Source organism: Oreochromis aureus, linkage group 16, assembly GCF_013358895.1.
Source record: "Oreochromis aureus strain Israel breed Guangdong linkage group 16, ZZ_aureus, whole genome shotgun sequence".
Classification (NCBI taxonomy): Eukaryota; Metazoa; Chordata; class Actinopteri; order Cichliformes; family Cichlidae; genus Oreochromis; species Oreochromis aureus.
Genome location: NC_052957.1, coordinates 28,376,965 through 28,397,092, shown reverse-complemented (window position 1 = coordinate 28,397,092; position 20,128 = coordinate 28,376,965). Strand labels below are relative to the sequence as shown.

General features: G+C 41.8%; 1 protein-coding gene across 2 annotated transcripts; it reads left to right on the top strand.

Annotated features, from left to right (window-relative positions):
- Nucleotides 1-3,336: 3,336 nt before the first annotated feature.
- On the top strand, nt 3,337-19,841 carry trim45 (tripartite motif containing 45). Of its 2 annotated transcripts, none has more exons than XR_005608531.1 (8): nt 3,337-4,061; nt 5,691-5,979; nt 6,251-6,396; nt 7,395-7,711; nt 14,674-14,803; nt 15,627-15,714; nt 15,810-15,916; nt 16,924-17,020. XR_005608531.1 is itself a non-coding variant. In XM_031755584.2 (8 exons), exons 1-8 carry the CDS (start codon nt 3,574-3,576, stop codon nt 17,832-17,834), a joined length of 1,767 nt encoding a protein of 588 aa, XP_031611444.2. In that variant the 5' UTR covers nt 3,338-3,573; the 3' UTR covers nt 17,835-19,841. The 2 variants fall into 2 exon arrangements, 1 of the variants encoding a protein (XP_031611444.2); XM_031755584.2 differs by lacking the exon at nt 15,810-15,916 and adding an exon at nt 17,680-19,841 and having other exon boundaries at nt 3,338-4,061; nt 15,627-15,741; nt 16,924-17,050.
- Nucleotides 19,842-20,128: the final 287 nt, after the last annotated feature.

Here is a 20,128-nt window from a genome sequence, read left to right as displayed (position 1 = left end):
TGGGACAGTACCATTCCCTTTCTATAAGTTATGCCCTTTAATGTCACACACTGTGCAAGGTTGACTTCTAGAATGTCAGGGAATATGTACCTAATGACTTAAGCTATCTCCTCTTTAAGCAAATCCACTAGAAAAGCTGATACAGCTGAGACCTCTAATTCAGACTTGCCAAGAGATGGGAGTTTAGATGGTAAGCTATCATCATCTTATGTTTTGACTTCTGTGATCATAAAGGTAAAAATTCCACCATCACAAAAACATTAATTTTAATTGAAAAAGGTATTCCAGTCCAGAAGAGTACCGATCTTTCTCTCATTTATACATAATGTTTTGAGAAGCAGCTCACATATGTTCCACACAAAGTAGAAAAAAAAGGGGGAAAAAGGGTCCTAATTTTGTTAGGACAATGTTGGAAAATTCACAATACATCACTTAATAAACTTATCTCCTTGTAGATATCTGCTGTATTATTTCGGCTTGACCAATAGAATAGTCAAGTAAGTGACACTTCACCTAAAACAATGACTAAATGGAAAAATGATTTGGCATTTATGGGCACAGGTTCTTAAACCCACGTCTAAGGTGGCAGGATCCTTATTATAACTTGAGTGCGTGTCAGCAGCAAGAATTAAGGTATGGCACTGTGGCGCTCCCAGCTTCTTAAACTCTGACGGTTACAGCCTGACTAATTAGCCAATGTAGCCATAACTAGCACGAGTAACACAAACACTATTGCACTCTCTCAGTGACGTTTTAACTTGCTAAGCCATCAAAACGCCAGTCCTCTCTGTCACAGAAATAAATTCCATATCTGACCGACAACAGCTGCTTTCTCCCGACTATGTGCAATTTGTTACTATTTTTCAGCTTTAGCCACGAAGCTAATACCAACTTCAGCTAGCACTGTAAAAACAACATGTAGATGCATTACAGATTACTTTTCATATAGCATGCACTACAACAATTCTGTGAAAACGTACCCAACTAAAACAAATGTATTTAAATTACTTACCTTCTCAGTATGCCTGACTCAGTGGCAAAGGTCGCATGTGGCTAAACAGTCTTCCAGAATCTGGCGGTCAATTGCGCTCTCCTTAAATTATGTTGTTGTCTTATTGGATAAGACTCTAGGTCTTATTATCCAATCATATTTAGTTGTTGTCTTTGAATATATTGCATCATTTCCGGTTGTGGTCAAACATGATTACAATGGTTTTAGTATTCTAATTTAGTCACTTTAAATCAATGCAAGAAAAATGAGTAGTCTCAGTATTGTTTATAATCAAGTAAATGGTACTTTATTCAATCATGTAAATAAGAGAAACATGAAAGGCTTGTGTAGCATTAACTAAATTCATTTGTGCAAATTCAAAAGCCTGCCAATTCCCATTTTTTCAGTGTAGAAGCACTCACTTTATTTATTCAGAAAGCTCTACCTCTGGAGTTACCTTACACCTTTCATTTAAATCTAAAAACTACAGTGTCCAGTAACCATGGCAGAACTGGTTTCAGGTACTCTGAATCTTTCAAATAAACCTTAAACACCTCAGTCTACACAAATCTGTAGATTCCTCCTGGATTTTGTGAGGGTGATGTTTGCAGCTGTTTATTCATACTCACTTTATTCCATTGTTCTATTTCCATCATCTGATAATGTTTTTATAAATGCTTATTGTTCTAATTCCTCTCAACAAATATATTTTCACCCCAATGAGACTCTCTGATTAATGACGGAATTTTAAAAAAATTAATAATTAAAGTTTTATTTTTGAAAAATGCTTTTTGTGATTCAAGGGTGATAGTGTTGCTTTAAAATTTTATTTTTTAACTTAAAACCTTTGTAAGTAAATCCTGGGGAATTGATGATTGTGTCCTCCTGTCTGCAGTGACACTAAGTTTGCCTGATTAGAAGTCTGCATTTGGGTCCTTTCCACATCCACAGCACAAAAGGTTTATCCCTGGTGGTAGGTGTCAGTTTAATTTCTCTGGTCTGCAGAGGTCCTCCATCAAACGTGTTTTCTGCATCAATTTATGATGAAAAACCTTTTAGATAAAGGAAAACACAAAGCTAAAAAATCAGCCAATAGTTCAACATAATGCAGTGAGCCACATCCTGTATTGCTTTTCAAGTATTTGGTATTATCAGCTTTTTTCTTTTAGTATTATCTTATTATTATAGTATCATCTATGCATCTGTCTGGTGTCCGGCTGGTTTTGTGCCTTTTGTTACCTGCTTAAATGTGCATATGTCACCTTTTTACCTCAGTGATATATCCAATATTTTAGTTGATTTATCTGCTCCTGGATTTTATTTCGACTTTACTGTGTTTCAGCAAGATCTCCGCTCATGTGCAAAACTTTTTCACACATCCATGTTTCACATCGATTTTTCGGAATCGCGTACATCTCCACTAGATTATTGAGGCTGACTGAAAAGGAGAAGTGTGGGCAACACTTCCTTAAGATTAGTTTGTAATCTAGCAACAGCACTTCGAAACTGGAACAAACTTGGCTCACACATTGTTCACAATCTCTTCTCCCTTTTCCTCCTTTGCGATAAATGTGGTTTCTTCTTCTTCTTCTTCCCTATGCTTCTTTAATGTTTTTCTTCAGGGGAAGTGAAACAGTTGTTAGAAATGCTGGAGCGATGCTGTAAACACAGCCCGCTCTTTTTGTGTTGATGCCATTGTCCCAAAAGGTGATTTCGTATGTTTCACAGATTATAGGACAACGGGTCATTTACAACAGTTTAAACCAGCGGTCCCCAAACTTTTTGCGCCACGGACCGGTTTAATGTCCGACAATATTTCCACGGACCGGCCATTAAAGTGTCGCGGATAAATACAACAACAAAAAAAGATACAACCAAGACAAAAACTGTGGTATTTAGTAAATAATAAACGCGAATTCACAGTGTAATTGTGTAACTATTTTAGCAGCGTCCTCCTGAAATGCGCCAACAACATTAACATTCTCTCTGCCCCTTAGTGCTCTCTGGTCGCTATGGTAACGCGTAAATATTTCTTTCCAAATAAGACACAACTACAACACGGGAAAAGACCCGGGGAAACCGAGGTAACGATAAAAACCCTGAAAACCGTAAATTTCACACAGAGCATCAACTCTCGCGGCCCGGTACCAAACGACTCGCGGACCGCTACCGGTCCGTGGCCCGGGGGACCGCTGGTTTAAATGCAGGCATTGAGTGGATATATCTTCCACCGTCCTGCCGGTAGATGGGGCAGTCAGAGTCCCACACTGTGCTGAAGACTTCTGTAAAGTTTTGGACCACCCCGGATAGCCCGGGAGAGGTTTCCTATTGGTCTGCCAATGAGAGGTGTCATATGTCCCATGGAGCAGTAAACTTCTCATAATCAAAAGTGGGGCTTTCGAGTGGCGTTTTAATTAATCAATGGGGTGGATGAAGATACTTTCTTGCCGCAGTGCAGAAAACGTGGTTTATTATGCAGAAAGGGGATTATACACAAGTTTCCCTTCAGCTCTGACAACTTTTTCGAACTCGCTGGGTTTTTTTCCCTTTATTCTTGCTCCAGAAGTCACCCAAACGGGACAATGTCGCAGTCTGAGCAGAAAGAAACGTCGGAGCAGGGAGCACAGAGCTCTGGACGCGAGCAGAGCGACGTGTTGGTAAATCCCAGAGCGGTATGTAAGGTGTGTAAGCGCCTGTACCGGGACCCTAAAATCCTGCCGTGTCTGCACACGTTCTGCTCTGACTGCATCGCTCAGCTGGAGCCGTTTGCGGTGTCTTCACGTATCCACCGGAATGTTCCGGAGGGCGGTAAGCGGGATGAAGCGCCGGAGGCAGACCGACCCGCCGTCACTATCACGGTGCTCTGCCCTGACTGTGACTCAGAGGTAGACCTCCCTCCGTCCGGGCCCGTCGGGCTGAGCACCGACCACTTAGCGCTGGACGAAGTATTCGCGGAGACCCTGGAAACGGACGGCCCGCTGGGATGCGACCTGTGCGGAGAAGGAGGTGCTGGGAGTCGCTGCGAGGTGTGCTCCGTCAACCTGTGCGAGTTCTGCTGCCAAGCGCATAGGTACAGTTAGCTCCGAGGCTAGTTTTTAATTCTGTGCTGCTATTATGCCTTAGCTCAGTTTTCTTTATCCCTTTGTACATCCCTCATACTGTTTTGTTTTTTTGTTTGTTTGTTTTTTGCTGTCTAATGTATTAAATTAGGTTTTTACCGTGTTTAAAAATTGTAATCTATTATTTCTGCTGCTTGATATTCTTTTTGCTTTTGGTTTGAATCTGTTCCACAGACTGTAAATGGAAGATGGCTATTGCAACAACATCATCCATTCCTTTGAGATCTCCTTTTAAAAATGTCAGGCTGTGCATCTTAGGCTACGGTGGCCCTGAGAGGTCAAAAAGGACACTCTGCTGTTTGGTGACAATAATTTCCAAATTAAGGAGCATGTTTAAGACCTGGGCCCTCTCTCAATTCGTTCTCGGCGAGTCCGGACTTGCCGAGAACGCAAGCACGGACTCGCGATTTGTACAATTGGAACACCAGCGTACTTGACGATGTCACAGCTCCGGAGTTTTTACTGGCGTCCCCTCTTAATTTAACTGTGATTAATATGTTATGAAGCTTAACTTAAATCTCAGCCAAACCGATTTACCCAGGAACAAATAAAACACTGAAATAAACCAAACATTAACATTTAGAAGTGATCTAAGTGACTTATATATCATGTTTAACCTGAGTAGCGAAAGACCGCAGGGGGGTTGAAAACAATGTGCCGGGAGTCCACTGTTCTCACCAGCTCTTGTGATCCTCAACCTCCCGCTCTGCTATGGAGCTGGTGGGTAACAGACGTCTCAGAAAACGTCGGATCACGTTTGGAAATATTTGATATCTTGATAAATCAAGCAGATATTTGAAGCTTACACAGCTACATTCTCGCTTGAAAATAACTTAAAAGTTTATTTTGTGACCCAGAAAGAGTAATATTTAAAAGTTTTTAGCTGCGCTCCTCCGCCATTGCCGTGTTTGTGTTTTGGACAAAATGCATTCTGGGATATTTAGCTTTACCAAGTACACACAAGTCACCACCGATGCATGCTCGATAAAACAGGCAGAGCGAGAACACGTCCGGGTATTTTTCGCATTCTCGGCTTGATGCGTACTTTGATTAGGAACAGTACTTGGTCTCCGACTGATGACGTATCACGAGTTAACAAGAACGCAAGTAGGCATATTGAGACAGGCCCCTGGAGTTACTGGCTGAGACCATAAACTTTGTATATATTAGGAACTGATGGTGGTTTTCTCAGATACTTTTATTCAACTGGATATTTTGTTTATTTGTTTGTTTGTCTTTTGTGTTTGTCCTAACAGTGGCACAACACTAATGGTTAGGCGTGACTTATTAAAGGCTGTTTTGTGCTACTCTAGTGCTACTACAGTCAATTACAGTGGAAATTTGAGGGTTTTTTTTTAAATATATGAAGAGGCTTTGAAGAGACTGAGGTTTAAATTGTATTTTACTCTGTTCTTCTTCATCACTAACTGATCTTGTTTACGTATGTCTTCAAGTTGGATTCTGAGCCATTCTCTGCACTAACACACTAACACTGTCTGCACAGACAGTAGCAGACATCCTGGGAAATCCAGATCTGTGTTCTGACTCAAAGATGTGCTCATATGTCTGTGTGTCCTCAGACGGCAGAAGCGAACAGCATCTCACTCCATTCAGGCTCTGGAGGAGCTGAAGGCTTGTGGTCGTCTGGTCCGACCCGTCCTCTGCACCCTGCATCCAGGACAGGAGCTCCGGCTTTTCTGTCAGCCCTGCGACCTGCCCGTCTGCCTGGAGTGTGCCGCCACGCTGCACCGCGACCACCGCTGCTGCCCCACACGTGATGTCATCGATCGCCATGGGGACCGCATCAGAGAGCTGGTTAACGTGCACCTTCGGCCCCGACTCGAGCGACTGGAGGAGTCACTGCAGAAGGTGAAGACTGCCATTTTATTGGGAAGATATTCAGACTTTTGAGCCAGTGTCCCAATACCTTCTGTCGTTACCTGCGCTTCATGTTTACAACAAGTTGCATGAAATTTGGGTAGCTCACAGTTAAACAAAGGGCACCCCTGCTGTCGTCTCAGAGGAGAAAAAAAGCCACATACTCGTTCTGAAAACCTGTTCTGGCACAGTTTGTCAAGCTTATTATTTTAAATGCCCAGTATCTGCTTTTATACTATAATATACCTTTCCACTGGCACAGGTGGAAGCATCTCAGGAGACTTTGCAGGCACGAGTTGAGGCCACAGCCAACGAGGTGAGGGCATTTGCACGAGGTTACGCCAGCGCAGTGGAGGCCCACTGCCTGTCTCTGCTGCAGCGTCTGGAGGAGCTCCGAGTCCAACGGAGGTATGAAAACATGCATACTGACCAGCTTAAAATCACAGGAAAAGAACTTACCGGGGATTTGACGATTCTCTAGATCATGGGTTTACCACATTAGATTAGATTATGAATAAAACATGAAATTTTGATGTTTTTCCAATGGCATTATTTACCTCATAGTTTTTGGAAAATACAGTTCTCATCAGAATACTGTGCTTTAACCACCGTAGCGCCACATGGCTAGTTGAGAAAGCAAAATGCATAGATGGCTAATTAGCATATCATTACCTTTCCAAAGCTATTTCTCAAGAGGAGACAGGAGCTTATTGCCACAGCAGGACACAGTGCTGTTCATGAATCAATTTCCTTGCACTGCCTGAAGATGAATGAACCACCCCAGGACTGAATAGTTTACCGAGTAGTTACTGATTATGATATAGAGTCGCCAAAGTTGTGGTTAAGATTAACAGGTTATTACAGTTTTGTTTTGTTTTGTTTTTAAAATTACAACCTCATCAGCGTTTAGATTATAAAGTCAGACCCAGAAAATAAAACCCAGGAAATCTTCTGCTAAGTGTTCGTGGATCCATTTCAGCACATTTTTGTGCCAGTATATATAAAAAGTCAATAAGCTGAGCGGCTGCAGTTTCACTGGCAGTGTGTTTGCTATCGATGCTGTTGTCTTATTGTCTAATGTCCAAATGCTCTTTTTAGCTGATTCTAAGTGGATGTTGTCTTCACTGGACTTAAAAGTGTTTCTCATTTTTTGAAGTTGTTGACTTACTGCCACCCCAGCACGTTTGAAATCTCCTGAAACAGAGCTTATTCTGTGTGTTATGTTTTAATCACGCAAAAATGAACCAGAATTAAACAAGCATACGCAATCCATTCATTTCTTGAATATTGTAATACAGTAATTATTCACTGCCATACCACAGATACCAAAAACCACCGAGGGTCTACAAGGAATATAGTGAGGAAATGCTTTCAACTTCTGCTTGTCCAACTTCTCTGTTCATCAGGAACCACCTCCACCTGCAGGGGGTGCAGCTTCAGCAGGCTCTGCTGGACATTCGAGGCGGTGTGGAGTTCACAGAGCGGCTCCTGAGTTGCGGGTCTGACGCTGAGATCCTCAGTGCCAAAGGAGTGACCTTGAGAAGACTCACCAGCCTGACAGAGAGGGGTTATGACCCCCACCCAGCAACCATTGCCCCTGACGATGGCAGCAGTATATCCTTCATGCCCAGGGAACCTGCAGGGGAGGTGGAGGGCTACCCTGTGGTCGGGGTAATCAACTCTAAGACGGTGGATGTCAGCAGGTGCAGCATTGAAGGGGAAGGTAAAAGACAGTTTCAACCATGTGTACAGAAGGTTACTCAATCCACACTTAGTACAATAACACTCTTAAATAACTTACGGCAAACTATTTTCAGGATCATGTGTACATATTGGGGTTTTTTTAAGTGTTTTTACCGGCGATAAAACCAATTGTTGGTCTGTGCTATGGACAAGTTTGAAACATTTTCTCCTCCACAAATTTAAGCAGGTATCACTTTAGCCCCTCCTAATTTTATAAATTCTGCACTGAGCTTTGAAGTCTCCGATATCACTGAAATGCGCTCATTTCTTCACTTTTTCGACACTCTGTGTACCCGGCCTGTACCACTACCACTTGGTGTGTTCAGAACATCTGCCCCGCTTTGTTATTTCACATAATGGTTTGATCCCTGTCTGTCTGCATATTATTGGCCGCATGATGCCCCATCAAAATGAAGTATGACCCCTGCCTCAGTAGGGCTAAATATTCGGCTCCCACATACAGACGGGCCATTAATATACATATGAGTCAGAATCTTGCAGGCCGGATGTAATTGTATCATGGGCCGGATGTTTGACACCCCTGCCCTAAAGCATATCAGCAACTTTCAAGACTCAAAGATGCAGCATACACAAAGTGCCAGAAAAGTGCAGTTCCTCAAATCGCCACTTGAGGCTGGCTCCAAAAATGAGTCACTTTCCATAGACCTCCATGTTAAATTGCCCTATCTTTAGAGCAGAAGTAAACATGTTGACAGCCTTTTTTGGTCTCTGTGGCAAATTTTTATACGTCATGACAATTACGCAGGTGAATTTTTATGTAAGTCACCCATTTTAATTGTGTTAAATCTAAAATTTGTGCCTTATTAGGCTGCTTTGAGTCATAGTTGGGTGACATTTCGTGTCATTCCAGATTCAGTTTTTTTTTAAAGACAGTAAATATGTTTAAAGCATGTTTTAGGTGGACAGATCTGGCATAATGTCTCAGTAAATTACAAACACCATGCTAACCAGACTGTCTCCTGGCCTGCCCTCTTATCCAAATACATTCATAACAAGTTTAAAGAAACAGACAAAATGTCAAACTGAAGGTTTTAAAACGTTCAGTTTGACATACCAGTCATCACAGTGACTGTGTCCATCTTTTATATACAGTCTTTGCCTAAAATGCCTGATTGCATCATCATTATGACCACTGTTTTTTTTGTAAGTCTATTATGTACAGGTCTTGGGTCATCCTACATTTAGATTTTGCTAGGAAAATAGGAAATGAGTACAGTGATTTATTGAAACATACAAATACCCCTGAAAATACAGCATGTAAGGCAAAAATAGAGTTTGTACAATTCTCATAAGCTTGAAATTCAGTAACGTTGAGGTTCGGGTTCTGGGGAGCCCCATCCATAACTGATAGTGATGCTTTGTATGTTTTTCTATGTAGGTATGCTTTTACAACATTTGCACTGTTTGTGATCTTCCCAATCAGACGTTTTCCCGATTGTACTGCATGGGGGATCAGAAATCTGATGATACTTTTCTGTGTTCATAATTCCATTCATTTTTCACAAGTTTCCAAAAACCACTGGCTGAAATGCAGTCATGAACGTTTAAAGTCTAAATAGATACTGGTTAATTCACTGAGTAATATTTTAAAAGAGTGTCTAACAGTGACAAAAGCAATTTCATTTAATCTCAGAACTCTTGTTTTTCTAGCCACATCAGTTTGTTTAGAGGGCGAAGGTTAGTGTGAGGCAGAGACGACAGTACCGACCCATGCAGCACATAAAGACTGTTGTTTTGTCTCTGGGGGCTTTGGCTTAAAGGCAGAAATTCCTTCAGGAGTGAAGGAATGTTTAGGTGACTGAAGAGGCCTGCAGGCAGTGCACAAACATAACAGGGACACATGCAGTGTTGGAGGAACGGGGATCAGCAAGAGTACAGGACAGCTTTTGAGCGACAGAATATTTACGACTTTCCTTTTGTGTTAAAATGTTTTATAACAGAGGAGAAACATGCACACGGGGAAGGTTTGCCTGCTTTTCCTTTTGTTTAAATGATTGCTTCTACTGCTGTCCTTAGTAAGTTAACAGTTAAATCAGAAAACTAATGTGAGGAGTTAGACAGAAATACGCCCCAAGGTTCTCTTTGTGACAGTCTGTGTGATCTAAATCACCTCGTTTGTTATTGTAGAAATAATCATTCGCACATCACTTGATTATGCAAACTGCAGCCCTTATTCATTACTCAAAAAAGCATCCAGGTACTGCCACAGTTCCCATCCTTCCACCACACACATGCAGACGCAGCAAGCAGGAGATTTGTAGCAGCGTTTCTCTCTCTGTCCCAGAGCTCGGATTAAAGCAGTGTTTACTTGTGATAAATGGGAAACCAAAGCAAATTTGGACTTCTTTGTTGAATCTCGTTGGTATCCAAGAGCTGTGCTAATGTTTGCCAAAGAGTCAGTCTGCCATGTGATGTCAGGCAGGCCGTTTGTGTGGGGGCTTGCTTGAGTCCATATTAAAGTCATGTGCACTGCATTAGATTTAGAGCCGTACACAGCTCTCCGGTCCCTGCAGTGACCTCTTCATTTATCCAGCTTTACTTTGGGCTGACTTCAGTTGCTAAGGCTTCTACTTTTTTTCTCCAGATTGAGGATCACTGCATCAGATAAACCAGCTTTTTCCAGCTTTAAGTTGTTTATTGACTGCAAATTGACTGCAATCACTTTAACACAGTGTGACAGTCTCAATTTAGGGGTTCAGATTTCAGTCTTGAGTATAGGAAAGTGGACATCACGGAGGCTTACCAAAGATTATCCCCTCTTTGTGTAAAAAGAAGGTTTGAAGTGTTGAAATGGACCGCAAGACTGAGCAGCACAGGTGAATTGTGGGTGAGGAGAGCTGTGTCTTTAGCGGTGACAGCTGCTAGTACTCAGCAAGAAGACGAACAGAGATTCACAGATAATGAAACCGTATGTTCAATCAATTTACTGTCAAGACGCACTTAACTTACCCCTCTGTCCGCTCAGCGCCAATGCTACTTTGTATGTGCTGAAAGGTTAAAAACAACCCTCTCAGCACTCCCTATTTATTTTATATGCATTATAATTTGTAATATTGGTGCACATCAGACAAATTATATGTTGATAATGATAAAAATCTGTAATAGGCCAGCTCATATTAGCTTAGCATATGTAACTTAGGCTCCACTGAAATGCAGTGTTTAGGTTAAAATGGGAAGATGTTATTTTTTTTAAAATAACTGTAAAAATCGGACGTAAAGACATTTAAATATATTGCATGTGGATATTTTCATGCAGATAAAAACTCTGGCACCCAAGAAGAGGTTTTCGCCTTTCACCAAGGAATCAGTAAGGTAGCACAGACTCTTACAGTCATGTGAAAAGCTAAGTATACTCTCACTGTTTCCATAGGAATAAAGAAGGTACATACCAACCGGGGGCTGCTAATCTAATCTACTTATCATCAGGAAGAAAAGCAGAGATTTGGGCAATTTAATAGTCTGAAGCATTCAAGTGTTAGCACAATGCCAAGAAGGAAAGATAACAATGATCTTACAGAAGCAAAGGTTGCTGCGTATCAGTCTGGGAAGGGTTATAAATGTATTTCCAAACAGTTCAAAGTCATTTTGCAGTGAGAAACATTGTTGACAAGTGGAAAACATTCAAGACAGTTCCCAGTTTTCCCAGGATGTTCGTGCATTGCTTGGAGAAATTGGGGAAAAAAAACCTGAGCGCTACATCTCAGGCCTCAGCTAACGTGTCAGATTTCATAAAAGTACAATTAGAAAAAGACGAAACAAGTATGACTTTATTGGAAGGTTTGCAAAGTTTCATCAGAAAAGACCACAACTTCTGGAACTTTGAACAGACAGACCGATGCTTGACAGACGAGCACAATGGTGGAGGGGTGATGGTCTGAGCTTCCTTGACCTTGCAGTCAGTCAGAAGCTAATGAATCATGCAGTGTTCTTACTTTTTGCATAGAGTCTTATGAAAACTGTATATTCCCTGTATATGCAGACCAGTCATGCTCCCATTGTGTATTCAGCCCCAAAGGCCCAGTTTGAGCCAGGAAAAACCCTGACAGTGTGTATTCATGAATTCTCTTTCTCATTTTCGTTAGTTAAAACAATTTAAAAGGTGTCCATTGAAGTCTTTAAGTAATTGGGTTTTCCTGACCAACATAATAACACAAATGTTTAAAATGTGGAAAAGCAGCACATCATTATATGAGAAATTGAGTCTGCTGAATGCCTGTCCATTTTGCTTAAAGCGTCTCAAATGAAAAATCTTGTTAATAAATTTACTTTTGGTCGTCAACTTCAGCCCCGCTGCTGCACACGCTGGGCGTACGGGCCCAAGTGCCAGAGGGGGCACGTAAACACGCGTGTGATCATCATGATCCAAATGATGAATAATTCCAGTTTGAGATTAGGCATAATTGCAAAAGTCATCTGTACACAATACAATACGTACACAATTGTCTGAAACATGAAAAGTAATCATGAGATCACGCACACACAACCCTGTCATGTTAGTCAGACTCACCTTGGGTCCACCTCGAGCAGCTTTCTACGAGTAAAATTAGAAGAAGATAAATGTTGTGTCAGAGCATCAAGTTCAGAGAGCACACGTGTCTTGTTGCTATGGCTCATATATAGCAGAAATTTAAAATCAGTGCCTTTCAACTTCAGCAGGAGTCCCGTAACACAATAGAGCTGCACCGTTATTAACGACAGTTCATCCCCTTAACCAGTACTCCCATTCATCATCACTGAAGGAGCCGCTGGAGTTAGTTCCATTAGCATCCAAACAGCTCTCCCTGCAGCTGCTGGAAAACACTGAATAATAACAAATGAAAACACAGCGTGGGATCATTTGTTATCAAACTGCTAATGGACTCTGACGAGCAGACGCAAAGCGGCATTAATCATTGGAGTGAACACAGGTGATGCGCGCTGTAACACGACAGAAACAGCTGATGAATATCTTGAATGAGACAGCGGAACAAGTTAATGAAATGCTAAATAATGACGCAGAGGTGTTTGAGTAACTCGACAAAGTCCAGCTGCACCTGAATCCCCCTCCATGTGCAGTTCGCTCATCTGGACACTGACCTGCGTAAGCGCTCAGCAGAGGGCTGTATTGAGATTGTGATCAGAGACGTAGCCCATTAGCGTGCATCTGTGTGACTGAAACCTGTAGAGGCACAAGACAAATGTCCAAGTGTCTCAATGTCGCAGTGTGTCTGAATGATAAAGTGCCTCGTTTATTCTTTGTAGGTTTTTCTGTCCTTCTTTGTACTGTTACCAACTTTTCTCTACCTTGAAACATCTTTTCTGGGTGTTTGTGTGTCTGTGTGTTTTTGCCATTTGTGAAATCTCTGCATATGAAGAGGTTGTGTCCATGTATTTGAACTTTACATATCATAAATAAACCGATAAACACCATGCCTCCAAACTCCCAGGTTAAAATGCTCCAACGTGCCAGCATGAAAAAGCATGTTTACAGACTGATAGGTTGTTTAAACCATCATAGAAATTGTATGGTTGGCATTCATTTGGATACCGGGATAGTTTGGGCCGTTGACAGGTGTGCTGACACAAGCGCTGTAGCTCGAATATTGCCTCCTAGGCTTCATGCTACAGTCACACTAGGGAAAACAGTAGTTGGAGACTAAAGCACAGCTAAATTTATTGCTTTGCACTTCAAAGCAACCATTTCAAAGGCAGCTCACTATCAGCTGCCATCTTCAAAGCAGCACTGGTGCATCAAGACAGCAATAAAATGGCAAGAAGACAGAGTCAGAGTCTACTCTCTGTCAGGTTTTGATTGAATGGGGTCTATTTGTCAATTACATGCAATCAACTGTGATAAATCTACAAAAATCACAAATCTTTGCCACCTGTTGCAAACCTGTTCCTGTGATAAACAGAAATTTGCATTAAACAGAATTCACATTAACTTAGATTTAGAGTCCACTCAGAAGCTCATAGATTTGAAGTGTGAAATTTAAAAGCTCCTTGACAAATAGTGACGTAATTGCTTCAGGACAGCATTTCAGTGGCAAAATGATAAATGTGACTATGGTGCTCGGCGTCCTTGCTTTTATATAGGACTGAAACCAGAATAGAACCAGTTGAGTCCGCTAGTGTAAAGAGATGCAGACAAGTTGTGCTGATCAGCCCAGACTGACTGTGATTGATCACAGAGTGGTGTCAGTCTACGTTCGCCTTTCTACATTCGACAGCAGTTATTGCAGAGCTTTGTTGCCTCCCATCAGGCAACCAGCTTGTGATCACAAGTCATCTGCTTTATCAACTTGCAGTTGGTCACTGAATTTAAAAAAGCAATTAAATGACATCACCATTAACCACCAACCTTTCCTAGTCACAACCAGACTGCCGTTGTGTTTTTATTCTAGTGCGACTGAGCCAGCAGTGAGCCCCTAAACCTGACCTCTGCACTGTGCTTGTAGTGATTCTTAGTAGAAATCTATAAAAATATGGCCGCTGTGACGTACAGCCTTAGCTGATAACTTAGCGCACCATTCTTTCCTCTAAATACAATAACTTTTAGGTGTAAAAATATAGAAATAGTCCAGCGGTAACAACAGTGAACAGGCTTCAGAATGCTGAGTCCAAAACCAGTGTGTTATGTTACAGTGGTAATCTTTTATATACAGTTTATGGAAGACCCCTACATCAACTTATGACTGCGTACTTTTGTCCTGGTGCTCTCTTCGCTAATGGGCTACATCTCTGAGCTGTAATTAAGGTAAATGATGATGACACAGGCAACTTTGTGGCAGTTTGGGACGGACATGCTTTTTCAGCAACATCAGGACTCAGCCTTGTGTTGAACCGTGGTACACTTTTAGTCAAGCAGTTTTTTTGTTGTATTTTTTTTGTTACTCAGCGCAGTCTTCGGGATTCTAACCTTTAACCCCGTGTTGGTCACAGGCCTGCAGGAAGGCACGGAGGGCCAGCTGGGCCACTTCACCCTGGTGTGCCGAGACTCAGCTGGAGAACAGTTGGCGCGAGGTGGAGAGCACGTCCTCGTGAGCGTCGTTCACACAGAGAAGAAGAACTGGTGAGTGGGGGGGGACAGCGTGTGGCGTGCCTGGTCAGCATTTTAACTCTCCTGAGCATTTCTGACTCAGCAAATCATACAGAAAACACATTTAATTTTAAAAAAGAAGGTTTTTGAAACTTAACTGCTGAATTGTCCCGGAGCAAGGAGCTGATTTTAAAAAAAAACAAAAAACTGATCATGTGACTGAGGTGCTGTGAGGTTTTAAAACTCTCAGTACGGAGATGCAGCTGCCAGCAGCACACAGCAGCTTCAGTGTCCAGACTGTTGAAGATTTTTTTTTTTTTTTGGGCCATGTGACACCCCCAGCTGCTCAGAACAGGTCAACAGAGTACTCTAGGCCTGTGTGCTGTGCTATTTTTGTCACTTAGGTTGAAAGAGGCGCACTGTTATTGACCTCCGTAACATCACATGAATCATTTTTATTCACATTCGCAATCAAACAGTGTGTAACTTTAAAAACAAGGGCAGCAATATCAGGAAGGCTAGTATCTGTTTAGTGTCTGCCAGCACAGCCGCCTGCACGCATGAAGGTCTTTGAGTTATTACCTAAAGTCAGCACGTGTGTGTGATCACCGGTGTTTTGGATGTCTGAAATAAGTTAACCTTCAGACTGAGAGGCTGATATACATTAGAGTATGACTCAAATCTCGGGCAGGTCATCCATGCTCTCAGAATGAGCAGATTCAGAATCCAGCACTGATGTTTTGAACACGAAAACAGATGCATCAGGTGGAAGAACAGGTTACAAATATGTGCTATCAGTTGCAGTTTTAAAGTGATATTTTATATTATTAATAAAATGTTTTTTCTTTTCCATCAGTAAAGTGGAGACGGCTGTGACTGACAACAGTGACGGGTCCTACAGTGTGTCATACACACCACAAGAGCCAGGAGCCTACTCTGTGTGGGTTTGTGTCAAAGCCCAACATGTCAAGGTATTTTAAACTAAAGTGTCGAGACTATAAGTTTGAATTTGGTTTGTTTCTCTTATGTTCCGTCTAAGGGGCCGGGACACAAAATGAGATAGGGACACAAAACTTACCCAAGACTCAAGCAGCCACAGTTTTCTTCACAGTTTCAGAATTAAGGCCATCTTCACTTGACACACAGGTACACACTTTCACTTCCTGGGCTTTGCCTACAAGTTTACACTATAACAAAAGAGGCTAAAACTGCTTTAGCCAACTTAGCGGTTGCTGTGCACTTGAAAACATTGAAATGACAATCAACTTCAGTTTCATGAAATGGCGTGATCGGTTTTAGATATTTAGAGATGTCCAAACCTGGCAGGTCTATCTCCAACTCAAAAGCTCTGATGCAGAGATGCAGGCCATCACCTCCTTTATATAAAGGGATTACCCAAAGATCTTCACTAGATATACCTGACACAGGTTCCACACTGACACCAGCAGCAAGGATGCCAGCAATCTCCACGACCTTCGAATCCACCCCTGGTTCGGCCTCGTGGACAACCCTTATTCTGCTGTGGCCTCCTCAGTCTGCCTTGCAGCTTCCTTCTGTGAAGGTCGGACGCCTTTGTCCACCAACTCTGCACACAGAGGGGCCTTCAGCTCTGCTTTACAAGCACTATAGAGCATTTGAATGTCACAAAAATTAGCCACAGTAAGTAAATCTGCCCCCAGAATATCTAAAGAAAACAAAACACACACACACAGAATAACTGCAAACCAAGAAAAACAGAGGACATGCCTCCGTTTCGTCTAGGAAACCATGACCGGGACAAGGCGACGTCCTAAGGCTGGAGTCAGTCACCTATACGCCACACCAGTCGCAGAAAAGCACCTGCAGAGTCTAATTAGTTTCCTCCTTATATAATATTTACATGTCGAAACAAAAATATAACCGCCGTCGAAACAGTTTGAAAACAGTAGCTGCGTTTCACAGCTGAGATATGAATTGTTGAAATAATAAGCTGACTGCTAGACGGAGCCGTGGCCTTGCTAGCAGTGCACAGCTCGTCACTTCAGGGCTCTCTACATCCTCCTGACAAATCAAGTTATTATGCACAACGTTGTCCTTAAGCAAGAAGAATCCCTGTAACAGCTCTTGTGCCAACCGACACTGGTTGACTGCCTCTGTGCCGTCTGTCTCTGCAGGGTTCTCCATTTGTTCTGAATGTGAAGAGGAAGTTCAGGCGTCACAGAGGGACGTTTCACTGCTGCTCCTTCTGCTCCAGCGGAGGAGCCAAAGAGGCTCGCTGTGGCTGCCCAGGAACCATGCCAGGTACACAGGAGATGACTTTCATATGTCCTGTCTGAAGGAGCGGGTTTACTTTGGGGTACACTGTACTGTTGACTAGAACGCACAGAAGAAGAACAAGATGAAGTTAAGATTTTCACAGGATCTCGGCACTATCATCTGTGCACTTTGTGTTTTTAAGCTTTTCTTACACTCTCCGTGTTCGGTTATATTTCAGGTTATTTGATTCATAAAAGTGGCAGATGTTTGAAAGACAGTTCCTTAGCATCACACGTCTTTTGTATCTAATTTGAGTTAAACAGGGACTTAAAGTGTTTCCCGTCACTATGGAAAACATTGTTTCTCTCTGCATTTACTTACACTCTGAAAGATGTTCAAAGCCACTGTGGTAAATGTAGGTAAACGTAGATCTATTACAGACTGATAAACTGGAAAAACAAATTTTCATATGGGCTGGCGATAATTAAGGTACAGATGTAATCATTCTATCCACACCTGCTGTAATTCAGCTGCAAAATCTCTGTCTAAAGGAGCTTGTAAGCAACGAATGAGGAAAAATGTTGGCTGAGCTTAAATCAGTCTTTTGTATTTTGTCTCTCATCATTTCTTCTGCCATCGAATGTCTGTCTTCCTACATGTCCGTCTGACTGCAGGAGGATTTAAAGGCTGCGGTCATGGTCATAAAGGACATCCCGGGAAGCCTCACTGGTCTTGCTGTGGCAGCACCACGGAGCAGTCGGAGTGTTTGCCCCAGAGCGTGCTGGCTGCCGTTTCCCCTCGCAGCCACCTGCGAACTGTGGAGCTCTGAGGCGACGCAGAGCCGAGACCTGTCAGGACGATGCGGTTTCATAAAAAGATGGCAGAAACCGAAAGGTTAGAGCTGCGGGGAAGTAACCTTGAGGTTGTCGGCGTAAACCTTGGACCAACTTGAAAAGGTCAGACAAGGGAAGTGAAAGTAACCGAGTGAGGCAGGACATCAGAGTCACTGCATGTCGGGCTTAATGTGATGCAGTATCCAGCCAGCTGTTAGAGACTAACAAGGGAGACAGACACCAAAGAGGGACCGTATAGTCCTCATTGTAAAAGTGCCTTTATGTGTCAGCTAATCATGCTTATGACAAGCCGGAGGAGAAAGGAGGAAGAAGAAGCACCGATCACAGCAGCACAGAAATGTGTTTAAAGCCTCGCTGAAAGGAAGCGGCGCAACAGCTGACAGTTTACAAGTTTTTAACCTTTTAAGCAGCTCAGAAGTTTTAAGGTGCAAAAAAAACCAGCCAGAATCAACAGATTGTGGAATATTTTAATGTCTTTTTATATCAAACAGTCAGAGGAAGTAATCCTAAATATAGTTTCTTAAATATAGCCATGGTACACCACCACTCCCTACATGGCACCTTGGCCTGTGTAGAAAAAATGACTGTAATGCTATTTTTACAAAACATAAAATTTTGATGGATTTTTCTTTATTGTTCCTTTGTTCTTTCAGTTCTGAAATAATGTAACTATTATTGTAACTGTTATGAGGTATGAGGTAGTGGAACAACTGTCTATGTGTCAAGAAATGCTTTTATGCATCTCCTTACAGTGCTGTTACAAATATGGACACTTGTGTTAATTAATGAGATCAATGTTTGAACGACTGATCATGTGAGCCAAAGCTCAAGCTTCAGGTTTGAGTCAGTGAGAGCAGATGCTCCTATGGATGTGGCTCTGGCTGCGAGCACAGCAGCCCCGCCCACCTGCTTTTCAAACCTGCTGTTTACGAGGGGTAGCCAATCAGAAGAAACGCTAGCGTGAAGGGCGAGGGAAAGGAGCTAAAACAGCTCATTTCAGACAGGGATCAATTTTGAATAACGGGAATATTTGTCATATAAATATTGAGTAATTACTTGAGTTCTACTTCAGGTAGTTTTATAACAATAACTACTGTGTCTTCATTAGTAACAACTTATACATAATTGTGCCTTTTACTTGAATATTTGTATGTAATAGTCACAAAACTTACTTAATTACACATAGCGTTACTAATAATTCATAACTATCTCTTACAAATTTACATATTACAGCCTACTCAATAATAAAACATTATGTGTAGCTACAAGGAAATCTTTATATATATAAGATGTAGTGCCAAGTACTGCAAAAATATGTTTGCTCAACAACATTTGATTGATTGATTAATTTGTGAGCTAATCCATAAGGTCAGGAAAGGCCGTTGCATGGAAACCATCCAAAGTGTAAATTCATTCGCTGTTCCAAATGCAAACATCTGTCCTGTCCTGTGTGCATGTGAACAATTTTACATCCAATGGCTGTTAGTGCTACCGGAACAACGAAGAAACTCATTAAAATGTTCACACAAAATTTTTTTCCTTGAGTGTCTTTAGGAATTCAACTCCTGCAAGCTTCACGCCTTTATCTGGAAAACACTGTGACCATGAAGGTGCAGACAGCCACTGCTTAGAATACAGACTTGTTTTTCTTCTAAGCCTTATAATGAGCCACTTTTTCTGTATTCAGAATGCAACATGCATGTTCCAGTTGAGTGGAAGGAACATGATGATTTTTACGTAGCATTGGCTCAATATGAAGTTGTAAAAATGAAATTTACAACTATTTTTTCTACTTGTGGGCCAAAATCTGCAGAATGACAGAGAAGCTGTCACACACTGAGATCTGGAAGTGTTTCCATCAGACACTGACTTACACATTCATCTGGATGTATTAGCAGGTAACTTGTCCTGTTGCTGTATTATTATTACTATTTATTTTTTTTACTTGTTTACATCTAATAAAGAGTTTGTCACTTCTCAAATCCTGCTTCATTCATTTTTTGAAAATTACATATAGAATCATTCAGGAATGAATATGTTGTTTTGCAGATAATACATCTGCATTATTTAATTTAGAGGGCTACTGCTTCTTAGGTCACTTTTTTGTGTTGTGGTCAGTGCAGCAGATTGTAAAGGCAAAGGCTGATAACAGGGGTGGGTGGCAGTGGATGACAATGATTCAGCAACAACCTTCTGGTCTGGACAGAATGCATGAGAGCTCCAAGCAGCAATGGGCTGTTTTTGGCAAAAATGTGGTGCTTTTGGGATT